This window comes from Passer montanus, unplaced genomic scaffold (genome assembly GCF_014805655.1).
Source record: "Passer montanus isolate IOZ18808 unplaced genomic scaffold, ASM1480565v1 scaffold74, whole genome shotgun sequence".
NCBI classification, from domain to species: Eukaryota; Metazoa; Chordata; class Aves; order Passeriformes; family Passeridae; genus Passer; species Passer montanus.
The window spans coordinates 697,740-718,229 of NW_024372592.1; the positions used below are offsets into that span (position 1 = coordinate 697,740).

The window sequence follows — 20,490 nt, forward strand, 5'->3', positions numbered from 1 at the left end:
CTTGCAGGACTACATACTAATTATATATACACATAAAAAATACTAATGACTATATTGAAATTGGTATTATTAATGCAACTGTGTTTTTGTTGAAAGGCAGGTTCTGATCTGGTGAGAGCAGTATTTTAACTGGAAGGAAAAATTGCCAATATTGCAGAATGTTTTCCAAGGCAGAACTGGCTCCAAAACTGCTCCAATGTTTGCACAGTCTCTCCTGTAAACTTCATTATAGCAGAGGAAGAATGCAAACAGCAGACCAGTATTTTCTTTGGTAATTACCACAGAGGACAGAAATCACCTGGCATCAGCCAGTTTTTTATTTATAATGTCAAACTTATATGTTTTCTTTGATTTTGTTCTTTTTTTAGTTACTTCATTCTTACCATTATGCAGTAATAATCTTTATCAAAGGATTAGATTGTTGGTGATCAGTTTAAATGAGCTGATTCTCTGCTGATCCTTGAATGACTTTATAACGAGGATCTATCCTGGGCCTGTAACATTCATTATAAGTGTGCATTTTATGTCCTGATAACCTTAAATATTGATGCTTTTAAACTAATTAACTTCTTACTGGCTATTAATATGAAGAAGGACAATGTGGTTTTTTTGCTTGATGTTTCTGAAGTTGCTGGGAAAAGGAGCAGACTGAGCACCAATAGCAAGGAGATGCTTTTGCCCTGACTGGTAGCTACATTAATAGGACCCTTTTTTCCCCATTTAAGTGCATTTAAGTAAGGCATCTAAATTTATTAAATAACCTATTGTGCCTGTTTATGACTTTGCTGATAGAAGCTGTGTTGTCTCCATGAAACAGTTATCCTGGAGTAACTTTGTGTGACGTGCTGGAGCACAAGGAATCTGTGATAGAGCCTGTAATTAAAATACCAAGGAGCTATACCTAATAATTTGCTGGTTAAAATAAAATCTAAAAAAAAAAAAAAATCTCTTTTGCAGCACCCATGAAGGGGAATGCTGAGCTATTTATAACACATGTACATGTTGCATGGGTGGTGACTCATTAGCTTTTCTCAGTATATTTATTACAGAACTGTAGTTGCTTCCTTTAAGAAAACTGGCATGAAACTAAAAGTTATTCTGTACTTACTTGCCTGTTACATTTTCACTCATTCATACGAACTTTGGGCCAGGAAGGAGGAGATGGAGGGGGTGAGTTTGACAAAAGGAAATCAGCTATTCCTGACACTGAATTTAAGGCGAGTAAGACAGATCCCTGACTCCCACAGAGCCCCTCACAGTTCCTTTGGATGACATGAGCACTGGCCAGCTGGTTTGCTGGAGGAATTCTTGTGACTTTTGCAAAAATAACTTGGCTTCAGGAACTTCTAAAGATTCCTTTTCCCCACAACCCAAACCCTTGTTTGTAGGGCACTTTAGTGCTCCATCCTCGTTCTGTTTGATTTGGTTTTCCTTGTGGATGGGTTGGTTCATCTCCAGGTGATGCTGAGCAGTGGGGCTGAGGGCTGGATTAACTTTCCACACAAAAACTCTGCTCTGCCTGGATTCTCTCTGCCCATCACTTCAGTCCAGTGCTTTTTTGGGATGCAACTCCGTGTACAGATTCCTCCTCACCTGGTGCTTGTTCTCATGCCCAGGGAAGCTGAGAGTATCTTAGCCATTCCCACAGGTTTCTGCTGAGCTGTTTTGAGACCAAATGGTCTTAATTTAGCTCTGCTGCTGCCACAGCTTTACCACTTTTGGAGCACAGCTCCCATTCAGGGAGATAGTGCAGCTTAAAATCTTGTGAGAAAGGTATTTTCCTAGTTCACTGTTCATGGGGCATAAGGAGGAGAGTTGTAACTTGCTGGATAAACTATTCCCACCTCCTTTCATCTCATTCCCTGAACAATGATAGTATTTAAAGTGTTGTGGTATAAAGAACAGTGAGAGACTGGAAACCAAAGCTCTGAAGTGTCTGTGATCTGGCAGCGACTTGCTGTGTGACATTAGATTAATTATTTTGCTGGGAGGCTTCAGCATCTGAATTTTTAAACTGAGGATAGCACAGATATGTGAAGAATATTGAGATAAGTTCAGTATGCACAGATTAAACTTCTTTTCTTGGCATCATTTGCTCACAGAAGAAAGCCTAAGACTAAATGAAACACCAGGAGAGAGTGTGTTGCATGTTTGTCAGCATTCCCTTTCATGTGTCTGGCTTCTGCTATTTTACTGATTTTTTTATTAAGCCAGAGAAAGAAGAGAAATGCTAAACTGTTGAAATAAAAAATGTAAAGTCTTTATTTGATTAATAACCTGGAAATACATTTAATGCATTTTTGTGCTGCGATAATTTCCAGTGATAACTGGTTTGATTTTAAATATAGATATGAATACAGACCTGAAACTTTTTTCAAACACTTTTATCACTGAGGACACTTTCTTGAAAAGAAGGGTTAACTGTTCCATCCTTTCATCCTTCTTACAGTTGCAGGTTTAAACATTATTTTTAGCTTTCAATCAAACTTTAAACTTGGCATTGTCTCTTTGGAGGCAAATGTCAAAGCTGTGGGAAAATGGAATCTTCTTTGGGGTTTTTTTGGTCACCTTTTGAACCCACTTTCTAATACGCATAATTGTTTTGTGATACAGTTGTTAAATATTTCCATGCTTCAGTTACACGTAGTAACTGCTTCTCTGCCACGTGTTCTTAAAAAGCACTTGTAGAAAGAATTAATTTTTAGCATTTATCACTTGCTAATCATGTCAGCACACTTTTCTGGAGGTTAAAAAGATCATGTGCAGATCCAGGAAAAGACCTTTGAAAAGTTTTCCCCCAGTTTTTCTTTTCAGCTGTCTATCAAACTTGTACCTGTTAAGTCTTGACACCTTAAAAAATGTTTCAGTAAGTTCACAGGTACCTTCATAGCCTGCAGAGAAACTAAAAGCGATAACACAAAATTGCTTAGTGGTGTCAATTGCCTGAATTTAATTTAACCATAAAGCACACTTTTTTCCCCCCTAATAAGTATAAGGATCTCATAACTACTCTGGAGTGGTGATATCTTCATGTAATTATGTGCATGCAAGCCTGGAGTTTGCAGAGCAGACTGATATTGCACTTATACAAACACACAGGTATTACACAAACACAAGCTGTGAGGTGCTTCTCACCCTGCAGAGTTCACATTCCAAATACAGGAGGGTAAAACTGGCATTAACTTGGTCTGATCTCCCTTTTAACTGTGGAAAGAATTAAAACACAAGCGAGTCTTGCCCGGAGTCACACAAGAGGCCAGTGTTGGAGAGCTGAGAATCAACCCCATAATCTGAGTATTATCCTTATCTTCACTGCAAGACTTAAGAAGGGAAATTCTAGAACAGCATTCTCGTTTTCTAAACGTACCTGCAGGCGTGAGTTGGCTCAGGGGTGAAATTCATGCAGTGATGTGAGAACCAGCCTGCTCAGCTGCCTTGGCTTCAAGATAAACCAAGAAGAGATTAGGTTAAAGGACAAACAAAAGAGCATCCCCCCCATTCTCTGGAGCCAGGGCTCCACAATAGCCATTGTGTTCCTTCAATAAGCACGGGCTGCTTTTCCATAATTACTTTTTAAAGTAAAACACAGCTTATCATCATATAGGGATGTAATATCTTCATAAGCCAATTCTACAGAATTGTAATAATTCAGTATATAATTTTATTGAATTAAAAAGTCATGTTTGGTTTTGGGTTATTGTTGTTACAGCATTGGTTTTGGGTTATTGTTGTTATGAAAAGTCAGGAAGAGACTGGAAGTGGTGCCCAGTTCTCCCTCCGGAGGCCTTTGGAGGGATTTTCCTCTGTCAAGTCAGGGAAACTCAGGTACTTGGACTTCTGCAAGTGTAATTTAAAGCTTTGAGCCAAATTAATTGTATAGCACAAACTGCATCCTCTGTTGGACTCTTTTCTTGGAAACCCTGTTAAATGAAGATCCTGACTACCTGGGCAGTGAGGTTTCGCTGTGCTTTTTGTGAAGAAAGATTTTTACTGGAGAATCAAACTTAAGTTGCCCCCCAGGAAATCATCCCCTGAAGTACAGTATAAAATATTCTCTCCTCATCAGACCGCTACTTAATATTTCTCTCATTTATCCAGGAGGTGTAGCTCATAGTTTATAAAGCCTGTAGATTTCATCTGGTGCAAAGATACTTTGTGACAGGTTTGTTTTTTTTATATCAAGAGACTCTTTTTTTCTTTTCTCTCTGTAAACTATGGTCAGTTTAAAAAAAAATGAAATTTTTCAAGGATGAGAAATAATATTTGATCTGTTCCAACTGATAAAGAGCACTTTCTGCATATGGGGTCATGTGGTATTAATTGACTGTTGCCAGGTAAGGCTGCCTGTTGTGTCTCCCTTGTTTGGGCTTGATTTGCGTCCTGGAGTGCAGTTCTTCAATGGTATGATTTGAAACCAAGTGATGGCTCAAAACAAAACCCTTCTGAAAGTAAACCTGGTAGAACTGTGGGGCAGTAAATCCATTTCTCTTACTGATGGTGAGCTGGGGGACTGTAATCTCGAAGCATCTTCAGGTTGAATTTTTTAACCTGGATCTCTGTGAAAATATTGTTCTTCTGTTGGTTTTTTTTTGTTCCAGATGGCCGCACAGATCCAATTTTGGATGACGTAGGCGATGCCTTCAAGCTTATGGGGGTTAACCTGCATGAGCTGGAAGATTACATCCACAATATTGAACCTGTCACTTTTGCACATCAAATCCCTTCGTTCCCTGTCAGCAAGAACAATGTCCTCCAGTTCCCCCAGCTGGGAAGTAAGGATGCAGAGGAGAGGAAGGAGTACATCCCTGATTACCTGCCACCTATTGTCTCCTCCCAAGAAGGTGCGAAATCAATCCTTTGCTTTCACTTTTGGTTATTTTGGGTGTTTGTGGACATCCCCCAGCAGCTCAAGCTGTGCTGCCCCGTTGCAGTGGCTTGGGAAGGGCACTGTGGGATTTTACCAAAGTGGGTTGCCAAGCAGGTAGCAGTGCTGTGACAGGTCTGTTCACTGTTTTTACTTTCCTTCCAGATTAACTTGTGCCAGAAATTCACTATGTTACCTCATGTTTCAATAATGCATTCTAAATTTTAAGTTTTCAAATGACAATAGGAGTAAATGCTTAGCATTACCTTTTATGTGTTAGCCTCCCCCTTATGCATCCTGTAAGAGCTTCTGTTATTTGTTAAAGGTAGAAAAAGGAAGGCTGGTGACACTGGCACAGCATGGTCCTGATAGCTGTTTCTCCTTACTTGTAACAAATTTCACCAAAAAACCCAAACCCAACCAAACAGAAAAACCTTATTTTCCAATTAAAAATAATTAATCTTTAAGATATGCTAATAGGAGTATTTTAGAGGCATTGTATCGGCTTTTAAGTCTCTTTGCTAACATTGATTAGGGTTTCATCATCACTGTTCCAGCTGCTCCTTCCCTTTCTTGTCCCACAGAGGCAAAGGTTGAGGAAGCAGTGAAACCAGCTGTACAAGTGCTATGAGATGCAGTTGACCTGAAAATTTTAACTGTGGCAGTAGAAAAAGCATACTTATTTTCTCTATTTTTCAGCTATATGAGACTTGATTGCTAATAAGATAAAGAAACATGACCTAGTCTGACTTGCCCTTTGAATAGCAAACAGCACACAACTGTACTTTGTGTGGAATAAATATATGTAAGGCTGTGGGTATAAAAATTCCAGGCAAAAGAACTTAATTTTCCAAAAGAGTGTAATAACAAGATACTTAATTTAGAATTTTGTGGGGAAGGGATATCATGCTCTGTTGTGCATATTGCTCTTTTTTTAAGAACTAAGGGCACAAAGCCTGCATAGTGAAATAGGTGTAAAAACTCTGCCCATGTGAGGATGAACATAAGCAACATCACCTTGTTGGGCAAAGAAATCCATTGCTGTGCTGCTGCAAGTGTGGCATGGGGTAGTATTCCAGTGATTTGGCAAGCTGTAGGAATTGTATGTTCAGGCTTTCTTCCATCGTGTTCAGCTAAAGATGCAGTTGCTGTGTATTCCAGTGAAATTGTGAAATTGTGGTCAGGAGCAGGTATCTGAGGAGCAGGTACTGGGTTTGCTGTGTTCTGAACAAATATACTCATTCCAGTAGCAAGGTGAGGACTTACTCATCCTGGTGAGTATTTCTGAGGCTCTGTAGTCTTTAATTTTCTGTTTCCTTTAGTTGTGTTTTGTAGATCAATAGCATTTCAGTGTTTCTTGCCTTAATACAAGCCAGGAAATGAAACTGCTGTTCAAAACACAAGTACTTTCTTAAATTGGTAAGGAGATCCTAAAGTCTCACTCTTGTGAAGTTTGTTAAAAGGGTTGTTTTAAAAATCTAACAATGCACTCTCTCAAACCAGGAAGAGGGAAACAAAATGTAAATATCATCTCTGTAGACAGCATATATAAAAGAAGAGTACTGAGGAAGAAGACTTGAGAGTGAATGAGGATTTTAGCTCCCCTGTTCTGGCTACTTGCTTTAGCCTGATTCTTCAGGAGGTAAACAAACACCATTCTGTCAGAGAAATCCAACATCTTTGAAGTGTAATAAGTTGCCCAGCTGTGTTGTAGTTGTTTTGTTTTTGTTTTTTTTTCCTCTGGGAAAATTATACTTTAAAATATGCAAGAAAAGTCAAATCCAGCAAGGCTCAAAGCAGCTGCAGACAAATATCTGAGCCTGGAGAGGGAGAGAGGAGAGTTACAGACTCAGCCTGACAATACATGACATACAAAGAGAGGCTAAAAATTGAAATGGGGACAGTTGTGCTTTTTCTTTTTTTTCTGTATGTAACTTTTTATACTCTTTCTCTTGCAAGTTAGATCCAGGAGTTAGATTTTAGTAGTCCTTATAAATAATGTATGAATCCTTTTAACACCTGAAGCAAGAAGATATTATTTCCAAAGTTGGATGAGAACCAGGAAAACTTCTGATGCCTAAGGGTAGTGTATCAGAGGACCTATAGACACACACAACTTGAAAAAATGAATAAAATATTTTATTTAATGGAAATTTAAAGGAAACATTAAATACAGCTGAATGCAGATTTGTTGTAGTTGATTTAAAATATTTACAGTTGAGAACATTTTAATTTTGAATTAAGTGTTTTCTGAAAATGGAGTTTGTACTCTGTGGTTTATTTTTGAAAGGGATGAAGTAGATCATAAAACTTCTGTATATGTTTTGTTCTATATTATTCCAAAATTTGGAAGAAAAATTTACTTTTGGAGATTAAAGGAATGCATGGTAAAAATACTGAAGAATTGCAGAAGCCATTTAAATACTTTGCAATATTTTATAGTGTAGGAAAAAAAATGTGTCTGCTCAGATTGTTCAGTCCAAAATATTGGAGTTTGTTCGAGTAGGCAATAATTAGAAATGGAGGAAGGCATTGTGCACATTAGGGTGTGTGATGTAAATCTTTCAGTGACTTTAAGGAATCATCAGCAGAACTCCTTACATCCTGTTTTATATCAAAGCCTAGAGCTCAGCTTAGTTATGAGCATTTATTTATTAGGGGTCAGAAATTACGAGTGCTGGTATATTTTAGCCACGACTTTTAGTAAGAAAAAACTCTTTTTTCAGTACTGTTCATTTAAAAACCAAACCAAAGCAGTGTTCAGTCTGCGCCACGACCAGTAGGTGTTGCTGCCCTCCTTCCCAAAAGTCCTTTAGTTCTGCACTTGTAACCAACTTCTTATTTCCACTTACCCCAGAACTGGTGGTGGTTCAGGCTGTGCAGAGGCTGCCCAGCAGCTTGAGAGATGCCTTAGTTATCATTGCCAGATAATCCATAGGAGCAGAAAGCCCTTCCAGCCTGAGAGGAGCCTCTTTCATTGTGCTCAGCAGTAAGAAATTCTGAAAGAGCTCTCAATGATTGCTGGAGTTGTGGGGGAAAAGGAGGAAGGCAAATAAATTTTCAAGATCCTTAATTTGCGTCAGTCAGAAGTTCAGTTCAGTGATATAAGTTTTGTTCCAAGAAAGCAGAAAATGTTTTCTTGCCTTAAATATGGAGTGCAAGCTCTAACCAAATGCTTGAGCTGTGAGGATCTGCATATATAATTCTATATATTACAAAACAATCTGACTCAGTATTGCCATGGAAAATGTTGGGTTTTTAGCACTATTTTTACAAAGGACACTGAAGGGATAATTTTATGCCAATGTATCATGATGTTCGCTGTCTGCCTATTTTTAATTAGTCTCCTTTTTGTTTTTGAGTTAGTTTAGCACTGTTGTCACTAAAATGTCATGGTAAACTTGTAAGACAGATTAAAAAAGGAGAAAAAAATAAATTAGTTACAAAACATGATGGTCATGCTTTATTTCTTGTGCCTTAATGCAAGAGAACATACATTTTGCAATAATAAATCAACTTCATAGAATTTGTTGATTGCATTTGAAGCAAAACAGTATGTGCTGAAACTAGGCCAGCTGAGAAAGCCCAGATACTTCTCCACAGCTAATAATAATCACTGTTACATTTTGTGATAATGTTGAGAGGCCTGAGTCCTGATGTTGTAAGAACATGTACCATTCTCCATGATTAAAACAAAGAAAAGTGAGGTGTGAATCCTGCGTGTACCACAGGATCCTTATTTTTAAGCTTCCTGGAATTAATCTCTAACTGTGCTTGCTGCCTCTTGTTATAATTTCATTTTTAAAAAATAATAATAATTATTTTTTTTTTTTAAATAACCACTTCATGTCAACTGCTCTCTTTTTGTGACTTTTTGAAGTCACAGGCGGTCCATCCCTGTTTTTCTGTCTGGAAAACTGAAGAAAACCCCATTGTTTTTGTGTGTGCAGTGCTGTTCATAGTCTGTGGTATTTGCATTAGACCCTTGTTCCTCTCTTACACTCCAGTTGTGTTGGTGCATGTAAGCAGGATGTGAGGGAGAAGACAGGAGAGTATCTTCCCACTAGTTTAGGTATTTTGTGGGGAGAAGGGTAGTTTTTAGAGAGTCAGACTTTCTTTGCAGTTCCAGCTGCATTTTTTTCTGTCCTTCGCTTCATACCACTTCACTCCCACTCCTCAAGGTTCAGCTCCTTTCCCTTGAAAACGATCTGGGAACAAATGTAATTTTCACCAGGCATTAAATTTTGTTGTCTTTCATTCCTGGTAATGTGTGCTCAAGAGTGGCATTGTATTTCTGATCATTGAGTCAGGACAAGTTCTTGGCACAGTTTACAAATTCAGATTTATTTGTAGCCTTTTCTGTCAGAGCATTTTATTTCCCTGTCAGATCAAAGCCTAAAATTGCTGATCTTCTTACAGTCCTGCCTTTTCCCCTCTTTGCTGCTGATGCGATGTTAGGACCTGTTACCTACCAAAAGCTGATGCTTCCAGCCACCTGGAAGCGTGGAAACCCAGCTGTCAAATTGCAGCTCATCTTAGCACATCTCTAGGTTTTTTCATGCCATGGTAGCTGCTGCAAATCTCATTTGAATTGATGAGAATTGGGGGTGTTGGTGAAGCAAGGTGCTAATCAAAAGAACACATTTTTGTATTTAGGTTCTACCAGTGCTAGAATTGTATAAAGCATTAAGCATCAGGGTGACAGAAACCATTAGTGTCGAGCTCCAGTGGGAAATAGATGAGAACTTAAAAACTGTCACTGCCCCTTCAGGCTGGCAGTGCTTTCTGTGCCGTGGTCCAGAAGGGAATGTAGCAAGCCATGGATCTCACACCAGGGTGATTTCAATCTCTGGTTTCTCCAAGGGTTAACAGAACTGTTACTTTTTGTATTTGTCACTGCCCCTTCAGGGTGGCAGTGCTTTCCGTGGCCGTGGTCCAGAAGGGAATGTAGCAAGCCATGGATCTCACACCAGGGTGATTTCAATCTCTGGTTTCTCCAAGGGTTAAACAAAGCCAATCCCTCTTTGTAAATCAGCATGTGATGGGCTTTTAAAGGGATCCTGGGTATCCACTTTGCCATTTTGCTAGCACAGGTCTCACTGTTGTCATTTTTTGCCTTTCCCCAGCTCTAGTTTAACCCCACAGACTAACTCTCCCTCATTCTAGCAGCTGCACCAATGATTTTAAAGCAGCAATGATCTTTTCAACAGAGCTTTTCCAGTACAGTTGGTTAGGAAACCACCACTCCTCGACAGACAGGTACTGTGTATTCAAACAGTCTGAAGAATTAAAGCCCTACCAGAGTGTGAAGATTTTGCTGTGTCTGGTTGCTGATACTCACAGGCATCCTTTACCTGTGTGTGCAGTGCCCTGAGAGTCAGGCTCTGATTGCTTTTGTGAGGAGGGATTCTCACATCTGCAGCAGCCCAGCAAGGAAGGAGCAACAGGAAAAAAAAAGACAAAATGAGAAAAGCAGCCAAGCTTGAGATGCAGCCAGAAGAAAGGCATTGGGAAGGAGCCAATAGGAGAGGCAGGTTTCAAAGGAAAAAAGGAAAATACGAGACAGGAACAAAAAAAAGTGTGCAGCAAATGTGCCTGGTTTAAATCTTGCCATTAGACAGAAAAATAATTTTTCTGCGAGGCGTGCTGATAAAGCTGTAGTTGGGAGGACAACTGTATCTATGCCTTTTCTTAAGAAATTGTATCATAATCGAAAGCAGAATTTCCAGTGAAATCCTGCAAAAAAGGATTTAATGAAGTTTGTTTTTTTTTTTAATGTGTAGTTAAATAGATTTTCACAGGAGAGCTTCTTTAATTTGCAGCACTTGAAGAAAAAACCTCAGTGTAATAAGTGCCATAGTAAAACTTTTGCTGTGACAGGAACTAGCTCACATAGCTGGGATCCGTAGACTGTGGAGACAGACAAATGAATTATTTTATATTTCTAGGAGACTAGTACCTAACTTCTAATAATTCATGTCTTTGGAAAAAAGGCCCAAAACTCTTTGCTATTTTTTAAGAAACTTAACGGCAGCTGAAAGTGGGGAACGGAAGACACATATAAAAAATGTTGGTTTCTTTTTAATTGTAGGTGAGGATTGTGATGAATTTTCATGTTTTTCTTTGTTGGGGTCTTTTAAGTGTTTTATCCGTCAAAATAAATAAACCAGGTGGAACCTGGCTATACATGAAGAAGCAAATCAGAAAATAAATTTTATAAACATGCTGCCTTCATTTTTTTACAAGTAATAGCAAGGAATAGTAAAACTAACTACAAAAATTCAGCATTGTGAAAATTTATTTGTTTAGTTTCTTAAGCTATCTAGTTTTATTTGCTGCATATAGCAATTGAAATGAAACTAATGTGACTTAAAGGGGATATCATCCTTTTAAAACCTTCTCACAAAGATTTCTCTGTTTTTCAGACCTGTTTAGATAACTTACAAGTTAGTGATTCTTAAGGATTCAGAAATAAAAACTGCAGAACACAGAAGTTGCCTGATAAAAGCCAGCCTTTTGCAGTAAATTATTTACATGGAATGGGAATGAAAGTCATGGATCCTTTCACTGCATTGTGATGTGCAAATTGCAATTTTGGTTCGAATAAAACTGGAGGAGAAAATGGGACTTTGTGATAAAAGGATTCTATTGTCTTGTGTATTTTGAACAGAAATGCTGTCATGATTTTAATTTCCTACTGATCCTTTTTCAGCAAAACTTTTGTCACTTGTCTTGACTCGTCACGTCAGATCAGTTTTTTCCCTTTTCTGACAATGTGTGACTTTGTTTAGTGCCTGTGTTGCTTCCTGCACTGTCTACTGCAGCTATGCTCGAGGATTTTATTTCAGCTGGATCATCAGACACCTTTGTGCCTTTGGAAGCATAAGTTTCAAATTAGGTTATCGTCTGATAGCTGGGTGTTACTGTTCTTGGGCCTTTCAGACTTCCCCTAATTGCTCTGAGTATTTTGAGGACTTGAGGGAAGAGAGTGGGAAATGGAAAGTCTGCCTGATTCTTTAAGCAGGATAAAAGAGAAGCACAACTGGCCTATTTTAAGGGCTGACTGTGTAACTTTATTATTTTTCAGTGTTTTCACTTCATGCAGGAATGTTTCCTATTTCTCTTTAATCAAAAGCTTTTCTTTCTTTCTCTGTCTTCTGCCACCAAGGATGCTTTAACTTAATGAACATGTTAGTGATTGCTAGCAATTCCTGGCACTTAAAAAACAAATGAAAATAATTTTAGCTACTGGGAGCAAAGCCACAAATTTGATTTTTACCTCCCTGCGTAGGAATTTGTGCCAAACTTCTGGAGAATTGTCTCAGTCCAAGCAAGACTTAATTTTGTATGAGGATGTAGAAGTGCAATATGTTGGTTGCAACCTCCTACATGTCTGATTTTGAGACATGTGGCCTTAAGCAATGTCAGCATCTTCCTGCTGCTTATTAGCAATGGTGGCATTTACATGGACACAGGGAATGGTTCACACCTGGAATTCAGGAGCTCGCCCTCTAGGTACTTGTTCTGAATAACACAGCTGCCCAGAGAACTGTTGCTTGCAGAGTAACTTCTCTCAGTTTAACACCTCTGAAGTGTCTGAAATGTTTCTTACCTCCTGTGAAAAATGTCCATGCTTGGAGCTGTTTGGGAACAGATGCTGCTTGGTGTTTTGTGCACATTTTCAAGCATAGCTGAACCTAACCTTGATCTCAGCATCAGAAAAACACATTGTCTAGACAAAGATCACGAGTGGATTACAGGACCCCGTATCTCTCTTGCATTAATCAAGGGAATGACTCATTATAAGCTTCTGCATGTGGTACAGTTCAGGTTAAGTCTAAGGAATTCTGCCTTCTACTTTTTAAAATTATGACTAAGAAAGCTCATTTGAATTATTTCTTTTGCCACACACAGATAAGCACTTTAACTTCACCATACAGCTCTTGACTTCAGTGTCTTCTTAGAATTAGGGTTGGAAGGGACCTTAGAGATCATCTCCTTCCAGTCTTCACCTTTGGTACATGCTCCTGTTTTCTCCAGCTCTCAGCTAAAGAGAATGCTAGTGACTGGGTAAGTCGTTAGGAGGGATAACTCATTTTTGTGTGTCGGCAATTCCCTTTAATTCTGCAAGACTTGGAGAAATGCAAAGTTGGATGGATAACAGGGAGAGTTCAAATGCAAAGGCATTTGGAGACATGACCTTGGTTCATGCAGCCAGATGCTTGGATAATTAACGTTCATCTTTAGCTGTGTTTTTTCGGAATCTTTCATTTTCGTAATTGCACTCATTAGAAACATTAATGGTTTTCTGATGACTTGACAAGACAGTATTTTTCTGTATTTCTCTAGTTTGGATTCTGTTTCTTTGAACAGCGTGACTGGGTAAAATGTAACCCTGAGTGCATGTTGTGTATAAATGTGCATTGTTTGGGTCGGTTAAGCAAAGCCTACCATAGCATACCTGTGTTTTTGAGGAGCAGTGTTGGACTTGAGCAGGGCTGGATCTGGCTTGTACTTAGCCCAAGGCTGGAAAACAGTGGGTCTTCAGGTGGTAATAGAGTAAGTCACAAATTTTTCTGACTTGGTTTGAGATTAATTTGTTGGTGATGGTTATAAGCGATGACGCCACGCTGCCACGGGTGGTATTTTATATGGAGAGATAAACTGAAGTTCAGCTCTGCGTGTGTGTGTGTGTGTTTGAAAGAGGTCGATAACAACTTAAATGGCCTTTCTTCTGGCCACTTTTCAATCTGCAACATTCAGCTTAATTTATTTTCTTTGGTGAACTTGTTTGCCCTCTGCATTCTCACTGTTGATGTCTGCTGCTTTCCCATTCCAAAGGGTTGTGTTAAAGGAAGACTCTGTGTTTCATGTGTATTCCTACAGTTGGGATGGAGCATACTTTTCTTCAAACGTTATGAGCTCTTTTCCCTGAGGGGAGGAGGATGGTACAGATTCTGGGTGTCTGAGCAGTGCAGCTTAACAGATTGGCCAAATAATCCATCCTGAACTGGAGAGTGAATAATTTTAATACCCCTTATCTTGCATAGATTTTTATGGATATTCATCTCAGCAAATGAACTTTGCATTTCTAAATATTTAGAGCAGCATGTTCGTTCAGGCACAGCATATTTGAATCTTAATACAGAGTTTCTCCACGTTTCTCTGGGTTTCTGTGCATGTGGGACTTGGGTTCCAGGCTTATTTAAACATATTTTGCGCTGGTGTGCGGACAACGCTAATTACGTCTGACAGTCACAACTGGGAATAGCAAGGAGGAAATAATAGTTCTTGACCAATCACTAAAACACAGGAAGTGCTGGTGCCATAGGAAGGGAGAGAAACTCACTTCTCATTTCCTTTGGAGTCCAGTGTGTTCAGATTAACTTTAAAGGGAGCTGAGGTGCAGCTCTGAGGATTTAGGCTTCAATCGTGTGCTCCCTTCGTGTGGAGCCCATCTCAGCAGGCAGCAGGGCACCAGCCAGGAGAGCTCTCACAGCTCAGCTGCTGGGGATCCTATTGCAAATTAAATATGAAACAAGGATGTATTGGGTTTTGCATGGGAAACTTTTTAGCACAGTCACTCAAAGGCTTTTTCTCTGCTCTGAGTATTTTAAATCACAGTACTGCTGGGGGTGATAGCTCATTTGTAATCTTTCAGAAATAACTTGTTTCTTTTGCTGTTTTAAAGAATATCAATGATTTTTTACCATAGAGTTTTGCTTTTCTGTGTTACAGGCTTTACCGTGTTCAGAAAAGCAAAGTTTACATTCAGTTACTTTTTACTGGGGTGTGTATAAAGTATTCTACAAATATTTTTGGTGTGATCAAAACATGTACGTATGTTCTTTTGGGTCTTTTAATATAAAAGGTACAGTTAAATTGAGTATCCTTGCACAGGAATGTTGAGTTGGGATATTTTGGGAGGGATTTGAAGAAGCTTTAGAATTACAAGTGAAAATCTTTTTGGATTCTGGTGAAATTTGGCCATTTGTTTATCCTCCTGTAGCATCACACCTTAACTTTTCTTTCCAAAGTCTTTAAAACCATGATATTAAACTGGTTATGATGAGCTGAAAAAACAAGGTGGAATTTTATTGTCATAGTGTTGCTGTATAGTTACAGTTTTAAACTCCAGCATGTGAAGGGTTTGTCACAATATTCCGTGTATTGACACAATTCAGTATTTTTTTAGGACTCTTGGGAAAGTAACCTTTGCGTGAATTAAAAAGTGATAAGTATCTTAATGCTGATATTGCAAACAACAAACTTCCCTCAGATGAGCTGATTTTCTCAGAGTACAGTTTATGCTTAGTATCTGTTTAAAATTTCCAGTGATTCAGGCTGAAACACTGAATTTCTTCAAAACCTTGTTTTTACAAGGAGCACATCTATTTAGGGAGTTTTTCCTTCACACAGATATTCCTTCTGACGTGAGCTCACCAAGCTGATCTCCTCGCATGTATGTTTGGACATCTCTGTTGAGATGATCTCCCATCACATCTCCTAGATCTCCTGGTGGAATATCACATGGATAGGATGCCTGGGTACAGCTGTAGTCCTAAAATCTAGCCCAGCTGGCTGGCTGGCCAAAGGCAAAATGTTCCCACTGGTGTGGAAAGTGAAGAATGTCAGTGAAATTGGAGGTTGAATTTGCAGTATCGATGATCCATATGTCCTGTGTGTGGGATGTCTCCTGTGCCCTGCTGTTGTGGACTAAGATTTTCGTAGGTCACAGGCTAAGCCAAGCAGGGCTGCTGCAGGACTCCTAAAGGAGACATCCAAGGCAATCTAGAGAAGCAGGAAACTGTTGATTAATAGATGGCACTCTATAAGAGGCTCGGTCTGCTGTCGAGCCTGGCATATTTCAAATGAGATGAAAAATTAAGTCCTTGCCACTTGTGGTGATTAAAGCCTCGGTGGCTCACTTTTCAAGAGCACCATGTGAACCCTGCTGGCATGGTTCCAGTTGGGTTATAGAGTTCTGCCAACCTAAATGCCCCAAGCAGTTTCAAATTCGTGGAGGAGAAACAGCTCAGTGCTGTTCTGTGCCGCCAAGTAGCCGCCACATCCTCCCACCACAATTCCTGTGTTTCAGCAGCAATTGAAGGGATGCTGTGCTAAAGGCAGTCCCATTCACTGAAAGCATCCAGCAAGCCTCTAATTTATTTTTTTCAGGGTAAATCCAGCACTGCATATGTGCTTTCTAACTTGGTGTTAGACCTGTATGTGTGAATGAAGATAAGTAAGTGCAAGGTTTTTATGTTCTTTAACAACAGGGAGTAGAGCCCATCCTGATGTCAAATCTGTGTTTGCAGAGGAGAGAACCATGCTTGATCTAAATGTGCTGCCATGACAGTGAAGAAACTGAGACAAATAGAAATGTTTATTTTTTAAATCTCAATAATTTTCTTTCTTTCTTATATGTATAATGGCTGTTTCTGTGCATAATATAGAGAGTAATGTCCATGTGATATTTTTAACAGCTAATGTATAGAAAATGTGTGGACTCATAGAGAGATTAAATGCAAAGATCAGGCAGAAGGACAGGGCAACTGGTTACAATCTGCTGTGAAAGAAGGGTATGGGATGTGGAAGGTGATGCTGAGTGCCACCAGAAGAATGCATGTTGGGGTTAAATAACTTCCAGTAGGATTTGTATAAAATGGAATTGTTCTTATCAGCCCCTGGTGGAACGGCCAGCGCTTGTGGTGCTGCTGCTCTCAGACTCCAGTGTTACACATGTGCTTGTGCTGTGCAGTAGCTTTGGCCTTATCTAAATGGAAAACCCTTTCCAGCTTGAGAACAACTTAGCAACTTTTTAATATCAAAAAGAGCACATTATGCACAACACATGTACAAGACTCAAAGGAACATGTATGCTGCCTAAAGTTTTTGGAGCTGGCGTGTGTGTGCGCTAATCTCCTGAGGGTTCATTGCTCCAAGCTTTTATCAGGAGCAAAGGGAGGCAGAGCTGAAGACTTCTGTGCACTGCCACTCCATCTGAAAGAACCAGCTCCTTTTTCCTTAGTTCAAGGCAAAGAAATGTGTGTACATCGTTCCTATCAATGCAGTCACAGGACTCTGACTTCCTTTTTATGTGGAAATAAATGAAAGTATTCTCACTCTCTATTGTTAAGTGGTGGAGGAGCTTTCTGCTACAGTCTCATTGTCTTAGATCTGTTTCTCAGTGCAGCACATCTTTGCATTAAGCTGTTATTACCTTCTCATGTCATTTGGAAGAGATGAAATATACTGGTAGTGTCTCAAGGGGAAGACTCTAGATACTGGTTTTCTGAGGAAAAGCTTAGATGTGGATTAAAAACCTGCTTGCTTTTTTGCTTGTCTCAAGCTGACTGCAGCTCAGACTCCTCAGAGTTACTGCAGCCTCTCTCCATGTCCAGTTTTGCAGTTTCTTTGCTGCCTAATTGGTGTAAGTTTGGCTTTCCCAGATAATCTTTTCTGAAAGGACAAGTGAGATGAGGGAACAGGCGAGCTCCAGAGGGAGAGATCCCAGCAAGAAGTTGTGTCCACTTAGTATCAATTTAACAGGGGGAGAACAGGGCAGTGATCAGGTAACACCTAAACACTATTCTCCAGAATTAGGTGACTTTGTTTCCTTCCCTGCATTTGTCAGAGGTCAGGGTTGCTTTTTGAACAGCTGCATTGGTGCCATTCTCTCTGTGAAGGGTAGGTCGTTCCTTTCTGTGGCATTAGGAAGGAGCTGTAACCTTGTCATTTTAATGAGCCAAAGCTTTGTTAAACCTGGAACCTTTCCTGGTCAGAGGTACGTGAACATATCTAAGGCAGTTCAGTCTCTGTAAGAAAGTCTGTGAGACTTGCTTCCTTATGCAAAGAGACAGATTCCTAATTACCACGGAGCAGACGAAGAATGACATTTGGCAAAAATCCAGAGCAATATTCAGCCTCATTGCCTCCTGCTGCAGAGTGAGGCACCTGAGCTGTCCTGTCATCACACCTTCTGATGTTGTGTAAGGAAAGTTAGAGATATGAGTGGGGATGTTCGTGATTTTTCCCCCTCATGCTTCTATTGGAGAGCATATTATTGCTATATTATCAATAATTTATATTTTTTTAATGCTAGCTCTCTATATTGAGCCACCTACCTACCTTCACTGTGCTGTATCAAAGGTGAAACTTTTATTCTGCAACACCCAAGTAATTCCTCTCCAGTTTTTATTTTGCCTTTTATGTTCATGTCTTATTTACAACAGAATATGTGCTCTTTGAGTAACAACAGCATAATCTTGTTACATATGGCAAAGGAAATCATATAGATGAAAAATCTAGGCTTTGCCTACTCTGAGTTCATGTAGCATCTTCTGTTGCTTTATATTATGTGGGTATAAATTGCACTGCACAAGAGGAATATTTTAAATTATATATATGCAATTAATAAATTATTAGCAAATTTTTTAAAATTTAGAAGCACTAAAAGATTAGTAATGTTTAATTCATTTTAATTGAAACCAATTAAATGTGTTCATTTCTAACTTCACTTGAAATTGCTCACTAGCACTCAAAAAGAAAACAACGGAGCATATATCTAGAGGGAGAGATTACTTGCTCTCAGAATGGAAACTTCAGGAGGGAAGCCGAGAGGAGCCAGATGAGCACATGCAAGGAAAATTAAATGTTTCAGGACAGTCTGAGCAGCGGAGATCAGATAACTACACTCGTGGTGTATCTTCTTGGAGGTGGTATTAGTAGTTCCTCTGCAGTGATCCCTACTGAAGAACAAGAGCTTGGTGTGTGATATGTGTGGCACAGTTTAGAGCACGAGGTCCAGGGGTTTGCTCCTGGCAGTCCTTGGGGGAAAAAAAAGAAGAGAGATACCACAGTGGAGCCACAAAGGGGCTGTAGCAGGTGCTAGAGTTTGGGGAAAAGGAAAATTTGGGTGCAACTGGAGACACCTTTTGCCAAGGACATGGTGATGCTGGGTGAAAGGAGATGAGAGAGCCTTGCAGAGAGCCAGGCTCTTCCCACAAACTTGTTACAGAAGTGTATGTAAGGATGGCTGCTTGGACCTCGTTATTCAGAGGCCACATCCACATTTATTGCTCAGTTTTCCTTTCTGGATCACCTAAGGAAGAGCAGGAATCTCTGCTGAGAAGCAGAATACATCAGTCCAGGTGGAGTGACATGTTCAACGGCTGCTGAGCAAGAATTTGGGATACAGGGACACCACTCAGTTTAAATGGGTTTGCAGACGTCCTTTCTCCCTGCAAAACAAGGGATTTAGTCAGTGTTAGGAGTCTGTTAATGAGCCATTTGTACAGAAAATCTCTGGGTTTTTTTCTTCATTGTTCTTTTAGATATCCTGGAAAATTAGATGTTTTCCTCTCCCATCTTAAAACTCAATCAGATGAGATTAGGTGTTTTCCAAAAGCACAGCTGTGGTTTTTTTCACCCTAGTTATTATATCTGATTTGCTGCTTAATGCAAATTCAGTGATCATATTTGTTCATTCTTATACACTGAGTTTTAACATCAGTGTTTTAACAGTAATATTTTACAAATCACTGCAGAAAGGTGTAAGGTTGCACTCTATTTCCAGAGGAATTTCCAACTTGAAAGTGCGGTGAGCTTTTTATGAGTTAGAAAATCCCAAGGTGTAAAAGCCCAAAAGGTCTCTATCACTCTTCTCCCTTCAGATACCACACGTGCAAAAATTTTACAGCATCGTTCCAAGCCTCAAGTTGAGAGAAGTTAATGTCTTAAGGCTATTGGACATGGAATTTTCAGACAGCTGCAAGTTCTGCTATTTTTAAACCCTTCTTCATGTGCAACAAAAGGTCTGGTTATCATGCACAATGACATATTCAATAAACTTTGATTTAAAACATTTTTTGTATTTTAGATACATTCTGGTAATAAAAAAAAAGAATGTGGAGGAAATATTTTGTGAGCTCGAATAGCTTAAGCCTTGTGGCAACTTTCTTCCAGAAATTCAGGTATTAAGTGGACTCCAGGCATAAGATGTTGTATTTCTAATAGATACAGGTGTGTTTGGGTTTTTTCCTCTGAGAAATACAAATGTTTGAGACATGATTTAAAGTGGAAATAGCATTGGAGCCTTCACTGTTGTGTCACTGTGTAATTTGGTAGAGTTAAAGCATTCAGGGAGATGAAATAGATTTAGTGGAGCTATCAGATAGGATCTCACAGCCTTTTTGTTTAAATGTGTTTTACTCCTAATGCAAAGAGAGCACTCTGTATGTGCCTGTGATATGAATGAAATGGACTAAAGAGACTAAATACTGTTGGTGTTCAGTGAGTTTTGGTTTCTCTATTAATCTATGTTTTTGCAAACCTCATGTGTTCTTTCCTCCATCTCATGTGTTTCTTTGTGTAACTAACATGTTCAGGGTTTGGGATTTTTTTTTTCTCCCTTAAAGTTCAGTCTTTCCATCATTCTGGAATTTTTATTTTTCCTAAGCTCCTTCCAGTTTGTGTGCTGTTTTCCCAGCTGGAAGTGGAACCTGGTTTTGATAAACAGTTCTGTGCTGTTTCCATGCTCTGCTGAGGATCTTCTAATACTAATACTGACCAAAATGCTATGGTCGAATGTGCTCTGCCTTTTCTCTGCCAGAGCCTTGCACCAG

The 20,490-nt window shown here is 39.3% G+C and overlaps 1 protein-coding gene across 1 annotated transcript in view; it reads left to right on the top strand.

The window, feature by feature from the left end:
* Positions 1-20,490, top strand: part of TAF3 (TATA-box binding protein associated factor 3) — a 114,192-nt gene that overhangs the window by 5,870 nt on the left and 87,832 nt on the right. The window contains exon 2 of the mRNA XM_039730867.1: positions 4,599-4,841. Coding sequence (XP_039586801.1) covers positions 4,599-4,841 — 243 coding nt within the window. The remainder of the gene's footprint in view (positions 1-4,598; positions 4,842-20,490) is intronic.